Source organism: Scyliorhinus canicula, chromosome 5, assembly GCF_902713615.1.
Source record: "Scyliorhinus canicula chromosome 5, sScyCan1.1, whole genome shotgun sequence".
NCBI classification, from domain to species: Eukaryota; Metazoa; Chordata; class Chondrichthyes; order Carcharhiniformes; family Scyliorhinidae; genus Scyliorhinus; species Scyliorhinus canicula.
In genome coordinates, this window is record NC_052150.1 from 230170199 (window position 1) to 230188066 (window position 17868).

General features: G+C 51.3%; 1 protein-coding gene across 1 annotated transcript; it reads right to left on the minus strand.

The window, feature by feature from the left end:
- Nucleotides 1–8147: 8147 nt before the first annotated feature.
- LOC119966659 (protein rapunzel-like) lies at nucleotides 8148–17582 on the minus strand. Its single transcript, XM_038798717.1, has 3 exons — nucleotides 17482–17582; nucleotides 15292–15347; nucleotides 8148–10285 (listed from the first exon to the last, which is right to left on the minus strand). Exon 3 carries the CDS (start codon nucleotides 10234–10236, stop codon nucleotides 9064–9066), a length of 1173 nt encoding a protein of 390 aa, XP_038654645.1. The 5' UTR covers nucleotides 10237–10285; nucleotides 15292–15347; nucleotides 17482–17582; the 3' UTR covers nucleotides 8148–9063.
- Between the last annotated feature and the right edge of the window lie 286 nt (nucleotides 17583–17868).

The window sequence follows — 17868 nt, forward strand, 5'->3', positions numbered from 1 at the left end:
TTTTCTGCAATAGCCTACCGTGGGGAACCTTATCAAATGCCTTACTGAAATCCATATACACCACACCAACCGCTTAACCCTCATCCACCTGTTTGGTCACCTTCTCAAAAAACTCAATAAGGTTTGTGAGGCATGACCTACCCTTCACAAAACCGTGTTGACTATCACTAATCAACTTGTTCTTTTCAACATGATTATAAACCCTATCTCTTATAACCTTTTCCAACATTTTACCCACAACCAAAGTAAGGCTCACAGGTCTATAATTACCAGGGTTGTCTCTACTCCCCTTCTTGAACAAGGGGACAACATTTGCTATCCTCCAGTCTTACGGCACTATTCCTGTCGACAAAGACGACATAAAGATCAAGGACAAAAGCTCTGCACTCTCCTCCCTGGCTTCCCAGAGAATGCTAGGATAAATCCCATCCGGCCCAGGGGACTTATCTATTTTTACACTTTCCAAAATTGCTAACACCTCTTCCTTGTGAACCTCAATTCCATCTAGCCTGGTCGACTGAACCTGAGTATTCTCCTCGACAACATAGTCTTTCTCCAGTGTAAACACTGACGAAAAATATCCAGTTAACGCTTCTCCTATCTCCTCTGATTCCACACACAACTTTCCACTACTATCCTTGATTGGCCCTAATCTTATTCTAGTCATTCTTGTGTTCCTGATATACCTATAGAAAGCCTTAGGGTTTTCCTTGATTCTATCCACCAGGGACTTTTCGTGTCTTCCGTCTCCCACACTCCCCCCCGCTCTGGACCCCCTCCCGTTCTCGTGGATGCCTTCCCCGTTGTGGCCAGACTCCAGCAGTTCGCTGAGCGGTGCACTGAGTGGTGCGCTCACCTACTCAAAGTTCTCGTCAGCCAGCACGACTGGTTGACGAACTTGAAAAGCAGGTGTGTTGGCCGGAGTGAAAACATGGCGTGAGGACATCGGGACTTCGGCCAATCCGGGCCGGAGAATAGCGGGGGGCCAATAAGTCGGGCTTCTGGTCGTTTCGGGGGTTCTTTCGAGGCCTTTGCCGGGAATGCCGACGGGTAGTTTGTGCGGGGTTCAGAGAATAGCGGAAGGACGTTGGACCGACGTCGACATGAAAATATGCGCTGCCCGCTATTCACCGAACCGGTGTGAGCGTGGAGAATCGCGCCCAATCGCTCCCAATTGGGCAGCACGGTAGCATGGTGGTTAGCATAAATATTTCACAGCTCCAGGGTCCCAGGTTCGATTCCTGGTTGGGTCACTGTCTGTGTGGAGTCTGCACGTCATCCCTGTGTGTGCGTGGGTTTCCTCCGGGTGCTCCGGTTTCCTCCCACAGTCCAAAGATGTGCGGGTTAGGTGGATTGTCCATGCTAAATAGCCCTTAGTGTCCTAAAAAGTAAGGTTAAGGGGGGGGTTGTTGGGTGACGGGCATAGTGTGGATACGTGGGTTTGAGTAGGGTGATCATTGCTCGCCACAACATCGAGGGCCGAAGGGCCTGTTCTGTGCTGTACTGTTCTATGTTCTATGTTCAATGAATCCAGCTACACAGGAGAATAGGATTATTCTCATTATGGACATTCCAGTGTGTGTAGGGAAGTCTGTAAACTACTAAACATTAACTGGAATTTACACTGTCCTTATCATCCACACTCATCAGGTCAAATGAAACGTACGAATTGAACATTGAAAGAAAGACTGTCTAAATATGAAGTATTAGCTGAAGGAAGTTTGCCCCAGCTACATCAGCTCAGCAGGCCGAATTAAAGGTACTAACAGAAGCATGTCATGTGGCAAGAGATAAAAATGCAATCATCTATACTGACTATATGAAATAGTATATCCATGGACGATTTGGCCACCATTTTGAGAGATAGAAAGAAAGAGTTGAGAGAGATAGAAAGGAAGAGTTGAGAGAGATAGAAAGGAAGAGTTGAGAGAGATAGAAAGGAAGAGTTGAGAGAGATAGAAAGAACGAATTGAGAGAGATAGAAAGGAAGAGTTGAGAGAGATAGAAAGGAAGAGTTGAGAGAGATAGAAAGGAAGAGTTGAGAGAAAGATAGGATGGGTTAGACAGAAAAGGAAAGGAATGAAAAGGAAGAGAGTTAGAAAAGAGTTCTGTATTCATATTACACTTTCAGACTTTGACGTCAGACTTTGACTTTTAAAGTTGTGTGCAAGCTGTTCGCTCAGAAGATAATTCCTGTGATTCTTTGAAAAAATCAAATTGTCTACAAACTGCCTTTTAAATGATTTTCAAATTGTAACCAATGAACTCCAAATAAAACAATTCTTATTTGACAAGTTTTTAACTTGAATTTCTACTGAGTTTCAGCAATGCACAAGAACAACCGGTAACCCTGAATTGAATTAACTTCAAATCCTAAGAGAAATACCTGGCTTCTCCACTCAGCCAACCAGCACTCAGTGCAGACCAGCCATCACCCACACCTTATCCTCCACCCAACTCCGAACGCCCTCTCACTCAGCCAACGAGCACTCAGTGCAGACCAGCCATCACCCACACCTTATCCTCCACCCAACTCCGAACGCCCTCTCACTCAGCCAACCAGCACTCAGTGCAGACCAGCCATCACCCACACCTTATCCTCCACCCAACTCCGAACGCCCTCTCACTCAGCCAACCAGCACTCACAGTGCCAGCCATCACCCACACCTTGTCCTCCACCCAACTCCGAACGCCCTCTCACTCAGCCAACCAGCACTCACAGTGCAGACCAGCCATCACCCACACCTTGTCCTCCACAGGATACAAACCGTCTGGATCACTTGTTGCCCCGATTAAGTGACGTCGGAGGCATGAAAAACACATTCTTCCCACTGGAGGCGGTCGCCAACCTGCTCAAAAGGCCGGAGAATCTCGGTCAGTGTCACCAGATGTTCCTGGTCGGAGGCCTGGTGAAGAGGACATCGTCCAAGTAGACAGCCACCCTGGGTAACCCCCCGCAGGATCTTCTCCATCACACACTGGACGCCAAACGGCAACCGGGTATATTTGTGTAAACTCCTGTGGGTGTTCACGGCGATCAACCGGCGGGAGCCTTGTAATGAGAAAGGTTTCCTTTCCACCACAACAGGCCGGTATTGGGGGGTCACAGATAACTGAGGGTGTCTCTCTCCTACAGGGGTTGAAACCACAACCCGGAAGTGTCGCACTGGGACAGCTTCAGAAGGGAGAGGGGACAAGTCTGACTGTTTATACCTAACCAGTGAGCTTGTCCTTATGCCACACCAGTTACCCTGACTGCCACCTACTGCCTGTGTGAGTCTCTCTCCTGTGATGGTCAAATGTCACCCGGAAGGGCCTCACTGGGACAACTTCACAAGAGAGAGAGAAAGAGGGACCACTGTTTATTCCTGGCCAGTAGCCTCTCTTGAATGAGCCTGTTCGAAGCGCTCAGATTCCCTTCTCTGGTCCTTGACTACGGGATTATGTCCTGACAATTTATTGTGACTTGACCAGAGCGGACAGTGAAAGGCAGGTGATAGCACAATAATGGGAGTTTTCAAATCATTGATTTATCAAGAGAAATTAAATCTTCTGCAACTCAGATTAACCCACACACACAAACACCGATTATCAAATACTGTGTGTAAACCAAGAGACTAAACGGCATTGAAAACTCTTACAGTTTACACAGATTTACTTTAGCGCCCGCAAACACAGATACACAGATATATTCACTCACCCACCCCAAACCACAACAATCTATACTGATTGGGAGTTTTCTGTGAGCTGGAGGAATATTCTCACCTCTCCAGGGACAGGATAGTGAAAAAAACGTCAGCACAGATTTAGATCTCCTTCCAAGCTGGCCGCTCCTTGTGGCTGTTGTTCCTCCGGTTCTGGTGGTCGGTTTTCAGCCAGGCAGGGGGGGGGGGGGGGGGGGTGCAGGGGGGGCAGAGTCTCTCAAAACAGTTCATCAGACTTGTCATTTTAAGGGCAAAACCCTGAATGGGTCAAATACTGACCCTCCCACAGGTGAGTTCCAGGAGAAAGGAAGCCTTTCTGATTGTTGACAGGATGGAAGAGATTAAGTTCCCCAACCAAAAGGTGTCATAATGTAATTTGATTTTAATCAGTGCCCTGAAAAAAGCTGGCAATGTCTCTGGTTTCTGCTGGTCTCCTGACAATGGTCCCTGGAGACAACTTTAATTGTTATCCCATTAAGGTATGTTGGTTCCGTCTGGCCAGGGCAGCAAGCGATTTACATTTCAACTGCCCGTCTTTGAATGAGATTGGGCTGTTTCATGATTCATGGCCTGCTTGTCTTGAAAAATGCATAATCAGTTGTCTGCCAGCAGACATGGGGCGGTATTCACCCTCCCCACGTCGGGTGGGAGAATCGCTGGGGCGCCTCGCGAGTCCCGACATGCCGGCCCGGCACCCGCACGTGATTCTCCCACTCCCCCCAAACCGGCGCGGCGCGAATCACGGCTGGCCACTGGGGGAATCGCTGCTCACCGTATGTAACGGGCGAGCGGCAAATCTCTGGCCCGGATGGGCTGAGCGGCCTTCCCAACACGGCGAGAAACAGTGCAGGAGCGCTGGGGGAGGGGGGGGGAGGGGCGGCCTGTTGTGAGTATGGGGTTTCCTGCACCAGGGGGGGCCTCAAAAGGGGTCTGGCCTGCGATTGGTGCCCACCGATCGGCGGACCGGCCTCTCTGAAGAAGGACCTCATTTCCTCCGCCGCCCCGCAAGATCCATCCAACATCTTCTTGCGGGGTGGGCGCGGGGAGAATGGCAACTGCGCATGCGCGGGTGACTTCAGTTACACTGCACCGTTTTTACGGGGCGCCAAGACCCGCCACGCGTAAATGATGCACCGCCCGGAGGAGGGAGAATAGGGAGGTGGGAGCAGCCTCTGACGCCGGAGTGAATCACTCCGGATTTCACTTCGGCATCCGGAATTAGTCTCCCGATGGGAAAATTGCGCCCATGCTTTGTACAGCGATCTGTCCCTTTACAATGGAATGTCCTTTTGCGATGTGTCCAGTTCATTTTTGGTCCTTTGTTGAGTTTGCTACAACTTACAGTCTGTGTCCAGTATTAACTGCAGATATGCCTGATTATTGGCGAGGTATGTGGATGTTGGTCCTCCGCTTTGCACAGAGGTCCCCGATGTGGGACCAGGTATCGGTCCAAACCGAAATGCGGTTCACCGTCATCTGATAGTCCCCATCAACACACAGAACCATCTGGTTTGAGTACTGGCATGGCCAGTGTCGCCCAATCAGTGAATTGTATGGGGCAGGTGATCCCTAAATGTTGGAGTGGGTCCAATTCGGCATCAACATTTGGCTGTAATGCGTAAGGGAGTGGGCAGGTTTGGAAACAACGAGGCTGTGCCTGCAGGTCAATGTTGATTTGGGCCACGGCCCCTTTGATTGTCCCCAGTCTGTCTGTGAAGACCCCGGGTAGTTTGGCCAGGGCCCCTCGGGACAGTGCGGCTTCATACTGCATACCCTCTGCCAATCAAGTTTCAAATGGCGCAACCAGTCTGGACCCAGAGCCTGCACCGGCGGGCACAGAGCCGTGGGCGTAGTGGCACAGGAGACCCCTCCATTGTGGCTGCCGGGGGACTTGGGGGAGGGTCACTGTGGATGGGGTGTCATCACCCCCACGAGGACCATGGGGAAACAGTGGGACCCGTCGAGTTTGAGCTTCCCAGGAAGGGTCAGAGGTCAACCACCTGGGCTCATTATGAGCAAAGGTCAGAATTCTGGGAAGACAAGTCGTCCCAGCTGGATTGCGATCTGAGTGAGTTTCTGCATTTGGCGGACTATTGTAAATATGTGTAAATAAATCTATCTTCCTTTACCGTGAGAGAGAGAGGAAAAAGAAAGATGTTCTGTTTGCCGCTCTCCCCTGTCAATGACACCATCCTTACTGGGCCTAACTTACACGTGACTCCAAACCCACAGCAATGTGATTGTCTCTGAACTCAGCCGGTATTCCCCCCTACCCGGAGGGACAGGGGACTGGCGTGTCGGAGTGGTGTGAACCACTCCGGCGTTGGGCTGCCCCAAAGGTGCAGCAGTCTCCGCACCTTTAGGGGCCAAGCCCTCACATTGAGGGGCTAGGTCTGCACTGGAGTGGTTGGCGCTCCGCTGGCTGGCGTGAACGGCCTTTGGCGCTCCGCCAGCCAGGGCCGAAAGGACTTCACCGGCCGCCGTATGTCTGTTCATGCACCGGAGCATCAGTGGCTGCTGATGTCATTCCAGCACATGCGCAGGGGAGGGGGTCTCTTCCGCCTCCGCCATGGTGGAGGCCGTTGCGGCGGTGGAAGAAAAAGAGTGCCCCCACGGTGGGCCCGATCGCAGGCCAGGCCACTGTGGGGGCAACCCCCGGGGTCAGATCGCCCCCCCCTCAGGACTCTGCAGCCCGGCCCACGCCGCCTACTCTCGCCGGTCAGGTCGGTGGTTTAAACCACGCCGGCGGGAGAGGCCTGTCTGCCGCGGGACTTCTGCCCATCGCGGGCCGGACAATCGCCGTGGGGGGGGCCCGCCAACGGGTGCAGCGCGATTCCCGCCCCCGCCGGATCCCGGCGGATGGAGAATTCGGGACACGGTGGGGGCGTGATTGACGCCGGCTCCGGGCGATTCTCGAACTCCCGGGGGGTTGGAGAATTCCGCCCTTCCTCTCTGACCCAGTCCAGAGAGCCACGCCGTTGCTTTTTATTTGTTGTATTATGGGATGTGAGTATCAGCACAATGTCTGCAACAGTTCAGGAAGTCATCTCACCAACTTCTCCAGGGCAATTAGTGTTGGGATATAAACGTTGGCCATGGGACTGATGTCCACATCTTATTAAAGTATAACTAGGAGCATCTCGCCATTAATTTATCTGTGAATCTCAATGGGCCATCAGGAAATGGAAATTCCACATTGGCCAATTGAGAGCCAGGCCATGTTTCCCTCAGAAACTGAACCAGGGGTGATTTAGAGATATGGATCAAAAATTGGCTAGTTGAAAGAAGACAGAGGGTGATGGTTGATGGGAAATGTTCAGAATGGAGTTCAGTTACGAGTGGAGTACCACAAGGATCTGTTCTGGGGCCGTTTCTGTTTGTCATTTTGATAAATGACCTAGAGGAGGGGGCAGAAGGATGGGTGAGTAAATTTGCAGACGACACTAAAGTCGGTGGAGTTGTAGACAGGGCGGAAGGATGTTGCAGGTTACAGAGAGACATAGATAAGCTGCAGAGCTGGGCTGAGAGGTTGCAAATGGAGTTTAATGTGGAGAAGTGTGAGGTGGTTCACTTTGGAAAGAATAACAGGAATGCGGAATATTTGGCTAATGGTAAAATTCTTGGCAGTGTGGATGAGCAGAGGGATCTCGGTGTCCATGTACATAGATCCCTGAAAGTTGCCACCCAGGTTGATAGGGTTGTGAAGAAGGCCTATGGTGTGTTGGCCTTTATTGGTAGAGGGATTGAGTTCCGGAGCCATGAGGTCATGTTGCAGCTTTACAAAACTCTGGCACGGCCGCATTTGGAGTATTGCGTACAATTCTGCTCGCCTCATTATTGGAAGGATGTGGAAGCTTTGGAATGGGTGCAGAGGGGATTTACCAGGATGTTGCCTGGTATGGATGGAAAATCTTATGAGGAAAGGCTGATGGACTTGAGGTTGTTTTCGTTAGAGAGAAGAAGGTTAAGAGGTGACTTAAAAGAGGCATACAAAATGATCAGAGGGTTAGATAGGGTGGACAGAGAGAGCCTTCTCCCTCGGATGGAGGTGGCTAGCACGAGGGCACATAGCCTTAAATTGAGGGGTAATAGATATAGGACAGAGGTCAGAGGTAGGTTTTTTACGCAAAGTGTGGTGAGGCCGTGGAATGCACTACCTGCAACAGTAGTGAACTCGCCAACATTGAGGGCATTTAAAAGTTTATTGGATAAGCATATGGATGATAATGGCATAGTGTAGGTTAGATGGCCTTTAGTTTCTGACTTCCCATGTCGGTGCAACATCGTGGGCCGAAGGGCCTGTACTGCGCTGTATCGATCTATGTTCTATGTTCACTCTGTGTGTGACTGACGTGACAAAGAAATCTTCAGAATGGAGTTTAATAATAATTCCACAGAGAGTGATCGCCTATTGAATGATTGAGTTTGTTCAGCACACTGCAGTGAACGGTATGAACCAATTTTATTTCAGCAGTCCCAAGCATTTTAAACAAACCTCAGATATTATAGAAATTAAACTGGAAAGAGTTGAAGATATTGGACTGGAAGTTCATGCATGTCCAATTTACAGAGGCAACTTCAAAGTTACAAACTGAGCAAGTGGCAGAAATCAGATAATTACAGATGTATTCATTAAAAATTAATTGTACCATCATTGATTACAGAGCTTTGCAATCCATGTCCATTGCTTACACAACTGTTACACAGTATATTCTACATGAGTCAGTGTGCAGACTGTACATTGACAGTGAACTGTAATAGGGTGGAGATTCCCAATGGAGCTTTGTCGTTGGGTAGTGACAGGAGGATGGGCCTTGTGAACTCTGTTGTTTAGAATCCTCCTCACTGACTGATGTTTCCATGAAATGAAAGCTGGATGTGGTTCACGATGAGCTGAACATACGCACTCAGACACACATATCTGTGACTGATAATAATGAACCAGTCTGCCCCTTTGCTCTCTGTTGAGCTGCTTCATGTGGGCTCTGTGCACTGGCCTCCGCCATACCGTTTATTCCATATAATCCCAGCCCGGTCCTCACATATCGAACCTCCTTTGTCTCCTCAACTCAAGCTGGCCCCTCAATATGGACCCACCCACTGACCCTCACACACCCTGACAGTGACTTTGAATGGACAAGACTGACCGGATTTCTGATTGGATGGAATTAGTTGCTCAGCTCTCAGTAAAGGTTAGGATCATTTTCAGAATCACAATAATTGTCAGGATTAATTTGTTAGCAGTAGAATAGATAGCGATGAACAAAAGCGGACTGTGTCCAAATATCACAGACACATTTCCCCTGGGAACAGCAGCATGGATTCAGGGGCAGAGTAACTGAGAAGCTCATGGGGAGATTTATGAGGAATGGACACACAGGGTCACTCCTGCATAGGTTTGCCAGAAATGACAATCTTTGGGAAAGGTCCAGGCTCCCCACAGACCCTTGTATCGCCTCACTGTGTGTATAAAATGCCCCGGGAAATCCTTGAACACAGCATTACAAACATTTCTTGCATCATCCCAGCCATCTTTCCCCTTCATAAACTGCTTGACCTTTTCGTCCTTGAAAGGCTTTGGATCAGTGGCATAGGAGACAATAATATTCACATTATTGAGTCTGAAAAAGTGAAACCGATTCCGACCATCGGCAGCGTGATTTTCGAACCCAACGACAGGGTCATAGACCCGCACAGACCAGAAAACCCAGTCATATTTCTTCCCCAAATGATCTCTTATATAATTTGCACACTCCTCGTGACTTTTCTTCCCTTTATCTTTTACCATTTTTTCAACTTCTGTCTTTGCCTGCTCTGCAAACTCATTTATGCATCGATCTATCATGGATTTCATTTTAATGTCAAGTTTACTCAATCTCTCATCCCATTTTTTCTTTAACGTCTCAGTGTCAATTCCAGTCAGGGCAGCGTGACCCAGTGTGGCAATCAGGCCAATACAGAAAAGCTCCTTCAGTCGGGCGCAGAGCTTTTCCATGAGGCGTCGATTTCTCTGATCATATTTTATGGCAGTTTCCAGGATGGGTGTGCCAAAGATGGCAGAATGTCCCATCACAGCATCATAGAGAGTGTAAAGGTTCTGGTCACCATTAGTCGCAGTGAAGTGTGTGAGAAACGATTGTTTCTCACTCTCCCGGTACTTTGGTGCTGCATCCAGGAGTTCCATGAAATTCCTGAACTGATTTTTCAGATTCTCTTCAATGGGGAAATACTGATTACCGGATGTACTGTGCTCAATTGCACTAAGCACTTCGCGAATCTGATCTGAAATGCCATCCAGCTGGTCCCTGACTATCTGGAATTGCTCCTTCATGTATGTCAACTCCGCACTATCCACATCTCCCAGACAAAGTTTAAGGACAGATGCAGCTACCCCAATAACAGCCCCCACTACTCCGGCTGAAGCGGCTAGCTTAGCGAAACTCTCAACGGCTGACATGGCATTTCTCACATCAACACATGCTTGCACCACCGCAGTGGCGGCTTGTGTCAGTTCCATTGTATTTTCATCCATTCTGAGGATCAGAGTCTCCTGTTTGGATGGTCACTTCCTCCTGTTGTTCCTGAAAAGAAAGTTAGAATAGTTTTTATGTGACTCTGTCATTCACTGGGGGCGGGGTGGGTGGGAGGGTGTGGGGTAGGGGGGTAGAGGGCGGCAGGGTGGGGTAGAAGCCGGCAGGGTCAGTTGTTGGGGGTGGGGTAGATGCTGGCAGTGTGGGGGGTTGGGGGTGGGGTAGGGGGGCAGAGGCCGGCAGGGTGGGGAGTTGGGGGTGGGGTAGATACTGGCAGGGTGGTGGGTTGGGGGTGGGGTAGAGGCCGGCAGGGTGGGGGGTTGGGGGTGGGGTAGGGGGATAGAGGGCGGCAGGGTGGGGTAGAGGCCGGCAGGGTGGGGGTGTAGGGGGTGGGGTAGATACTGGCAGTGTGGGGGGGGTGGGGTAGAGGCCGGCAGGGTGGGGAGGTTGGGGGTGGGGTAAAAGCCGGCAGGGTGGGGGATGGGGGTGGGGTAGAGGCCGGCCGGGTGGGGGGGGTTGGGCGTGGGGTAGAGGCCGGCAGAGTGGGGGGTTGGGGGTGTGGTAGGTACTGGCAGGGTGCGGGGTTTTGGGGTGGGGTAGAGGCCGGTAGGGTGGGGTTAGGGGGAGGGGTAGAGACCGGCAGTGTGGTGGGATGGGTGTGGGGTAGGGGGGTAGATGCCGGCAGGGTGGGGAGTTGGGGGTGGGGTAGATACTGGCAGGGTGGTGGGTTGGGGGTGGGGTAGAGGCCGGCAGGGTTGGGGGTTGGGGGTGGGGTAAAGGCCGGCAGGGTGGGGGGTTGGGGTGGGTTAGAGGACGGCAGGGTGGGGGGTGGGGTAGAGGCCGGCAGGGTGGGGTGTTGGGGGTGGGGTATAGGCCGGCAGGGTGGGGTGTTGGGGGTGGGGTAGAGGCCGGCAGGGTGGGGTAGAGGCCGGCAGTGTGGGGGGTTGGGGGTGGGGTAGTGGCCGGCACGGTGGGGGGTTGCAGGTGGGGTAGAGGCCGGCAGGGTGGGGTAGAGGCCGGCAGTGTGGGGTGTTGGGGGTGGGGTAGAGGCCGGCAGTGTGGGGGGTTGGGAGTGGGGTAGTGGCCGGCACGGTGGGGGGTTGCAGGTGGGGTAGAGGCCGGCAGGGTGGGGAGATGTGAGGTGGGGGCAGTGTTCTGTGCTCAGTCCACATCCCTCTCTCTGGGGCTGTTTAGCACAGGGCTGAATCGCTGGCTTTGAAAGCAGACCAAGCAGGCCAGCGGCACGGATCGATTCCCGTAACAGCCTTCCCGAACAGGCGTCGGGATGTGGCGACTAGGGGCTTTTCACAGTAACTTCATTGAAGCCTACTCGTGACAATAAGCGATTTTCATTTCATTTCAATCTGGACCCAAATTCCCCTGTGCGTCGACAAAAAGCTTACACAGAGCAGGTTCCCAGCAGCAAACAGGCAGAGACGTGTTAACTGCAAACTCATTAACAACAACGCAAGGAACAGGAGCAGGGTTAGACAACATGAGCCTTGATTCAATCACACCACATCCGATCTTGGCTTTCAACTGTGGAGAGAGAGGTTTACTCTGTATCTAACCCTGTGCTGTGTCTGTCCTGGGAGTGTTTGATGGTGTCAGTGTGGAAGGAGCTTTACTCTGTATCTAACCCCGTGCTGTACCTCTCCAGGGAGTGTTTGATGGGGTCAGTGTGGAGGGAGCTTTACTCTGTATCTAACCCTGTGCTGTACCTGTCCTGGGAATGTGTGGAGGAGAGTGTAGAGGGAGCTTTACTTTGTATCTAAGTCCAAACTATACCTGTCCTGAGAGTGTTTGATGAGGACAGTGTTGAGTGAGTTTTACTCTGTATCTAACTCCGTGCTGTATCACTCTTGGTAGTGTTTGCGGAGGACGGTGTAGAGGGAGCTTTACTCTGTATCTAACCCTGTACTGTATCAATCCTGGGAGTGTTTGATGGGGTCAGTTAGGAGGGAGCTTTACTCTGTTTCTAACGCATGCTGTGCCTGTCCTGGGTGTGTTTAATGGGAACAGTGTGGAGGGAGCTTTACTCTGTATCTAACCCCGTGCTGTCCTGTCCTGGCAGCGTTTGATGGGGACAATGTCGAGGGAGCTTTACCCTGTATCGAACTCCGTGCTGCACCTGTCCTGGGAGTGATTGATGGGGGCAGTGTAGAGGGAGCTTTAACCTGTATCTAACTCCATGCTGCACTTGTCCTGGGAGTGTTTGTTGGGGACAGTGCAGAGGGAACTTTAATCTGTATTTGACTCCGTGCAGTACCTGTCCTGGGAGTGTTTGATGGGGACAGTGTAGAGGGAACTTTACTCTGGATCAAACCCCGTGCTGTACCTGTCCTGGGAGTGTTTGATGGGGGCAGTGTAGGGGGGGGGGGGGGCTTTACTCTATATCTAACCCCGTGCTGTACCTGTCCTGGGAGTGTTTGGTGAGGACAGTGTAGAGGGAGCTTTACTCTGCATCTAACCCCGTGCTGTATCACTCCTGCGAATGTATGATGGGGTCACTGTGGAGTGAGCTTTACTCTGTATCTACCCCCGTGCTGTACCTGTCCTGAGCGTGTTTAATGGGGACCGTGTGGAGGGAGTTTTACACTGTATCTAACCCCCTGCTGTACCTTTCCTGGGCTTGTTTGATGGAGACAGTGTCAACGGAGCTTTACCCTGTATCTCACCCCGTGCTGTACCTTTCCTGAGCGTGTTTAATGGGGACAGTGGAGAAGCACCTTTACTCTGCATGTAACCCCGTGCTGTACCTGTCCTGGGAGCACTTGGTGGGGGCTGTGTGGACGGAGCTTTACTCTGTACCTAACCCCATGCTGTACCTGTCCTGGGAGTGTTCGATGGGGCTCTGTGAATGGAGTTTTACTCTGGATGTAACACCGTGATGTACCTGTCGTGGGAGTCTTTGATGGGGCTGTGCGGATGGAGTTTTACTCTGTATCTAACCCCGTGATGTACCTGTCCTGGGAGTGTTTCATGGGGCTCTGTGAAGGGAGTTTTACTCTGGATGTAACACCGTGATGTACCTGTCCTGGGAGTGTTTGATGGGGACAGTGTAGAGGGAGTTTTACTCTGTATCTAACCCCGTGATGTACCTTTCCTGGGAGTGTTTGATGGGGACAGTGTAGAGGGAGTTTTACTCTGTATCTAACCCCGTGATGTACCTTTCCTGGGAGTGTTTGATGGGGTCAGTGTAGAGGCACCTTTACTCTGTACCTAAACCCGTGCTATGCCTGTCCTGGGAGTGTTTGATGGGGCTGTGTGGAGGGAGCTTTCCTCTGCACCTAACCCCGTGATGTACCTGTCCTGGGAGTGTTTGATGGGGGCTGTCCTATCAAAGTGACCTCGCCCTTCATATTTTCCATTTCTACCCAGATAGACTCAGTGGGCGAACCCTCGGATATATCCCCTCTCTCTGTACTGCCGTGATACTGAACATAATCAAAAACGTAACTCCCCCTCCTCTCCTATCTCCTGCTCTATCATTGATATAACATCAGTACCCCGGAACATTGAGCTGCCAGTCCTGCCCCTCCCTTAGCTATGTTTCAGTAATAGCTATAATATCCCAGTTCCATGTACCTATCCATGTCCTGAGAATATCTGCCTTGCCCATTAGGCTTCTTGTAATGAAATAAATGCAGTTCAATCTAGACTTCCCTTGACCTCTGCTCTGCTTTCTCAGCCCACCTTACTGGTCATGTTTTGTTCAGTCTCCCTGTGTTTTATTTCTCTCAGCCTCACTGGACCCATTCACTGAGTTCTCCACAGTCTTTGTACTCTGCATTGTGGCAATTTTGATTTTTGACTTTGGTTTCCCTGCCTTCCACTTTTTCATTTACTGCCTTTTGTTTCTGTCCCCGTTTTACTTCCTTCCTGCATCAGTTCCAATCCCACTGCCACATTAGTTTAAACCCTACCCTGAGGACATTGGTTCCAGTGCTGCCCAAGTGCAGACCGACCGATTTGTACAGGCCGCACTTCCCCCAGAACCGGTTCCAATGCCCCTGGAATTTGAATCGCTCCCTCTTGCACCATCTCTCAAACCACATATTCATTGTATCTCTCATGACATTCCTACTCTGACTAGCATGTGGCACTGGTTGTAATCCTGAGATTACTGCCTTTGAGGTCCCATTTTTAGTTTAACCCCGAACTCTAAATTCAGCATGTGGGACCTTAGCATATGTTTTACCGATATGGTTGGTGCCTATATGTACCACGACAGCTGGCTGTTCACCCTCCCCTTCAGCATCCTTGACCCTTGGACTCGGGAGGCAACATACTATTCTGGTGTCTCAGTTATGTCTGCAGAATGGCCTGTCGATTCCCCTCACCATTGAGTCCCTATAGCCCTGTCATTCGTCTTCCCGCCCTCCTGTGCAGCAGAGCCAGCCATGGTGCCATGAACCTGACTGCTGCTGCCTTCCCCTAGTGCGCCATGATCCACAACAGTATAGAAAAGGGTATATATGTTTTGGAAGGAGATGACCGCAGGGGACCCGTGCACTGCCTTCCTTCTCTTGCTCTGTCTGGTGCTCACCTATTCCCGATCTCCCTCAGCAATGTTTAACTGCGGTGTGTTAACTCACTGAACGTGCTCTCCACGACTCCCTCAGCATCGCGGATGCTCCAAAGTGAGTCCATCCGTAGCTCCAGAGCCGTCAAGCTCTTCCTGCACGTGAAGGTGTCAGGGACACCGGAAGGGTCCCTGAATTCCCACATCGCACAAGAGGAGCATGACATGGATCTGGGATGTCCTGCCGTGAATTGGTTTAGCATAGGTCTAAATTGCTGTCTTTGAAAGCCGACTCAGGTAGGCTAGCAGTACGGTTCAATTCCTGTACCAGCCAACCTGAACAGGCGCCGGAAAGTGGCAACTAGGGGCTTTTCACAGTAGCTTCATTTGAAACCTACTTGTGACAATAAGTGATTTTCATTTCATGTCATTTCATTTCACTTAAGTTAACTTACAACAACAACTGCAATGCCACGAGTAAAAGAGAAAAAGGAAAATAAATCCTGCCTCCCAGTCCCAGCCAATCACTTACCCGCTGGTCAAGGTGACTGAGTTGACTTCTCCCAGAATCCTCTTCTTCCGCCTCTCCTGAAATTAAAACAAATAAATAAAAAACAGCGAGTGTTGGGCAATCAGCAGGGAATCAGTTGTCAATAGTTATCGAAACTGCAAACGTTAATTTATTTCTCTCTATTTCTCTCTCCACAGATGCTGTCAGACTCGCTGATCAGGTTTTCCAGCCGGTCCGGTCTTGCCGCACACACAGGATTTTGTTTTTATTTCAGAAATATTATTTAACAGCAGGACCCATGCACTGGTATTCTCACAGCTGTACCGAATGCTGGCTGAGGGTCACAGAGAGGGACAGAGAGTGCGGGTCAATGTGAGAGGGACAGAGTGTGAGGGACAGTGTGAGAGGGACGGAGAGTGAGGGTCAGTGTGAGAGGGACAGAGAGTGAGGGTCAGTGTGAGAGGGACAGAGAGTGAGGGTAAATGAGAAAGGGACACAGAATGAGGGTCAGTGACAGGGACAGAGAGTGAGGGTCAGTGAGAGAGGGACAGAGTGTGAGGTTCAGCGTGAGAGGGACATATAGTGAGGGTCAGTGTGAGAGGGACAGAGAGTGAGGGTAAATGAGAAAGGGACACAGAATGAGGGTCAGTGAGAGAGGGACAGAGAGTGAGGGTCAGTGAGAGAGGGACAGAGTGTGAGGTTCAGTGTGAGAGGGACATATAGTGAGGGTCAGTGTGAGAGGGACAGAGAGTGAGGGTCAGTGTGAGAGGGATAGATAGTGAGGGTCAGTGTGAGAGGGACAGAGAGTGACGGTCAGTGTGAGAGGGACAGAGTGTGAGGGTCAATGAGAGAGGGACACAGAGTGAGGGTCAGTGACAGGGACAGAGAGTGAGTGTCAGTGAGAGAGGGACAGAGTGTGAGGGTCAGTGAGAGAGGGACAGAGAGTGAGGCTCAGCGTGAGAGGGACATATAGTGAGGGTCAGTGTGAGAGGGACAGAGAGTGAGGGTCAGTGTGAGAGGGATAGATAGTGAGGGTCAGTGTGAGAGGGACAGAGAGTGACGGTCAGTGTGAGAGGGACAGAGTGTGAGGGTCAATGAGAGAGGGACACAGAGTGAGGGTCAGTGACAGGGACAGAGAGTGAGTGTCAGTGAGAGAGGGACAGAGTGTGAGGGTCAGTGAGAGAGGGACAGTGAGTGTGGGTCAGCATGAGAGGGACAGCGAGTGAGGGTCAGTGAGAGGGACTGAAAGTGGGGTTCAGCGTGAGAGGGACCGATAGTGAGGGTCAATGTGAGAGGGACAGAGAGTAAGGGTCAGTGAGAGGGAGAGAGAGTGAGGGTCAGTGTGAGAGGGACAGAGAGTGAGGGTCAATGTGGGAGTGATAGAGAGTGAGGATCAGTGAGAGGGAGAGAGAGTGAGGTTCAGATTGAGAGGGGCAGAGAGTGTGGGTCAGTGAGAGGGACAGAGAGTTAGGGTCAGTGGGGGAGGGGGAGTGAAAGAGGGTCAGAGAGTGAGGTTTAGCGAGGGAGGGTCAGAAAGTGAGGGATGGTAAGTGAGGGACAGAGAAGTTTAATGAGAGAGGGTCAGTGAGAGAGGGTCAGTGAGAGAGGGACATAGACTGAGGATCAGTGTGAGAGGGTCAGTGAGAGAGCGACTTAGACTGAAGGTCAGTGTGAGAGTAACATAGATTGAGTGTCAGTGCGAGAGGGACATATACTGAGGGTCAGTATGAGAGGGTCAGAAATTGTGGGTCAGTAAGAGGGGCAGAGAGTGAGCGTCAGTGGGGGGGGGGGGTTGAGAGAGGGTCAGAGAGTGAGGGATAGTGAGGAAGGGTCAGAGAGTGAGGGATGGGGTGGGGGACAGTGAGGTTTAATGAGAGAGTGTCAGTGGGAGAGGGCCAGTGGTGAAGGGACAGTCGGTCATTGCTGACTGGGAGAGAGAAGAAGGGGTGACAGAGGGAGGGAGGGAAAGGGGGTGGTGTCTGAGGGAGGGAGAGAGGGTAGTGACTGAGGAAGGGAGTGACGGGGTGGCTGAGGGAGTGAGAGGAAGGGTGGCTCAGGGAGGGAGGAAGGGTGGCTCAGGGAGGGAGAGAGTGTGGTGTCTGAGGGAGGGAGAGAGGGTGGTGGCTGAGGGAGGGAGGGGATGTGGCTCAGTTGAGGGGCTGGGTTTGAGGCAGGGGAACACAATGAGGGTTAATTCTCTCTCATACTCACAGTGAATCTCCCCAGGGTCACTCACAGCCTTTTGTCCGGAGATATTTGGTTCTCTCACCTCTCCCTCTCTCAGCAATCTGCAACACTCACACACAGAGGGGATTCCATTATATATCCTCTCCTCCCCCAGAAACAGAGCCGGAAGGCACATCAAGATCCCACCATGCTGCAGGAACAGGAGGAGCAACAGGGCTGATTGGATTCTATCAGTCAGAGAACACGGATCTCACTGACAATGTTTACCAGGATCTTCACACTCTGCCCGAGGCTCAGATCGAGCACATTTCACTCGTCCCCGGTACTGAAAGAACAAACTCACCTCCGTGTTTATACAGGACTGTCCCTTAACTCAGTGTCACCCCCCACCCTGTGGCTGACACCCCCACA

What these genes read in the sequence shown, in the direction of transcription:
- LOC119966659 (XM_038798717.1), bottom strand. Translation starts at nt 10,236, where the DNA reads ATGGATGAAAATACAATGGAACTGACACAAGCCGCCACTGCGGTGGTG.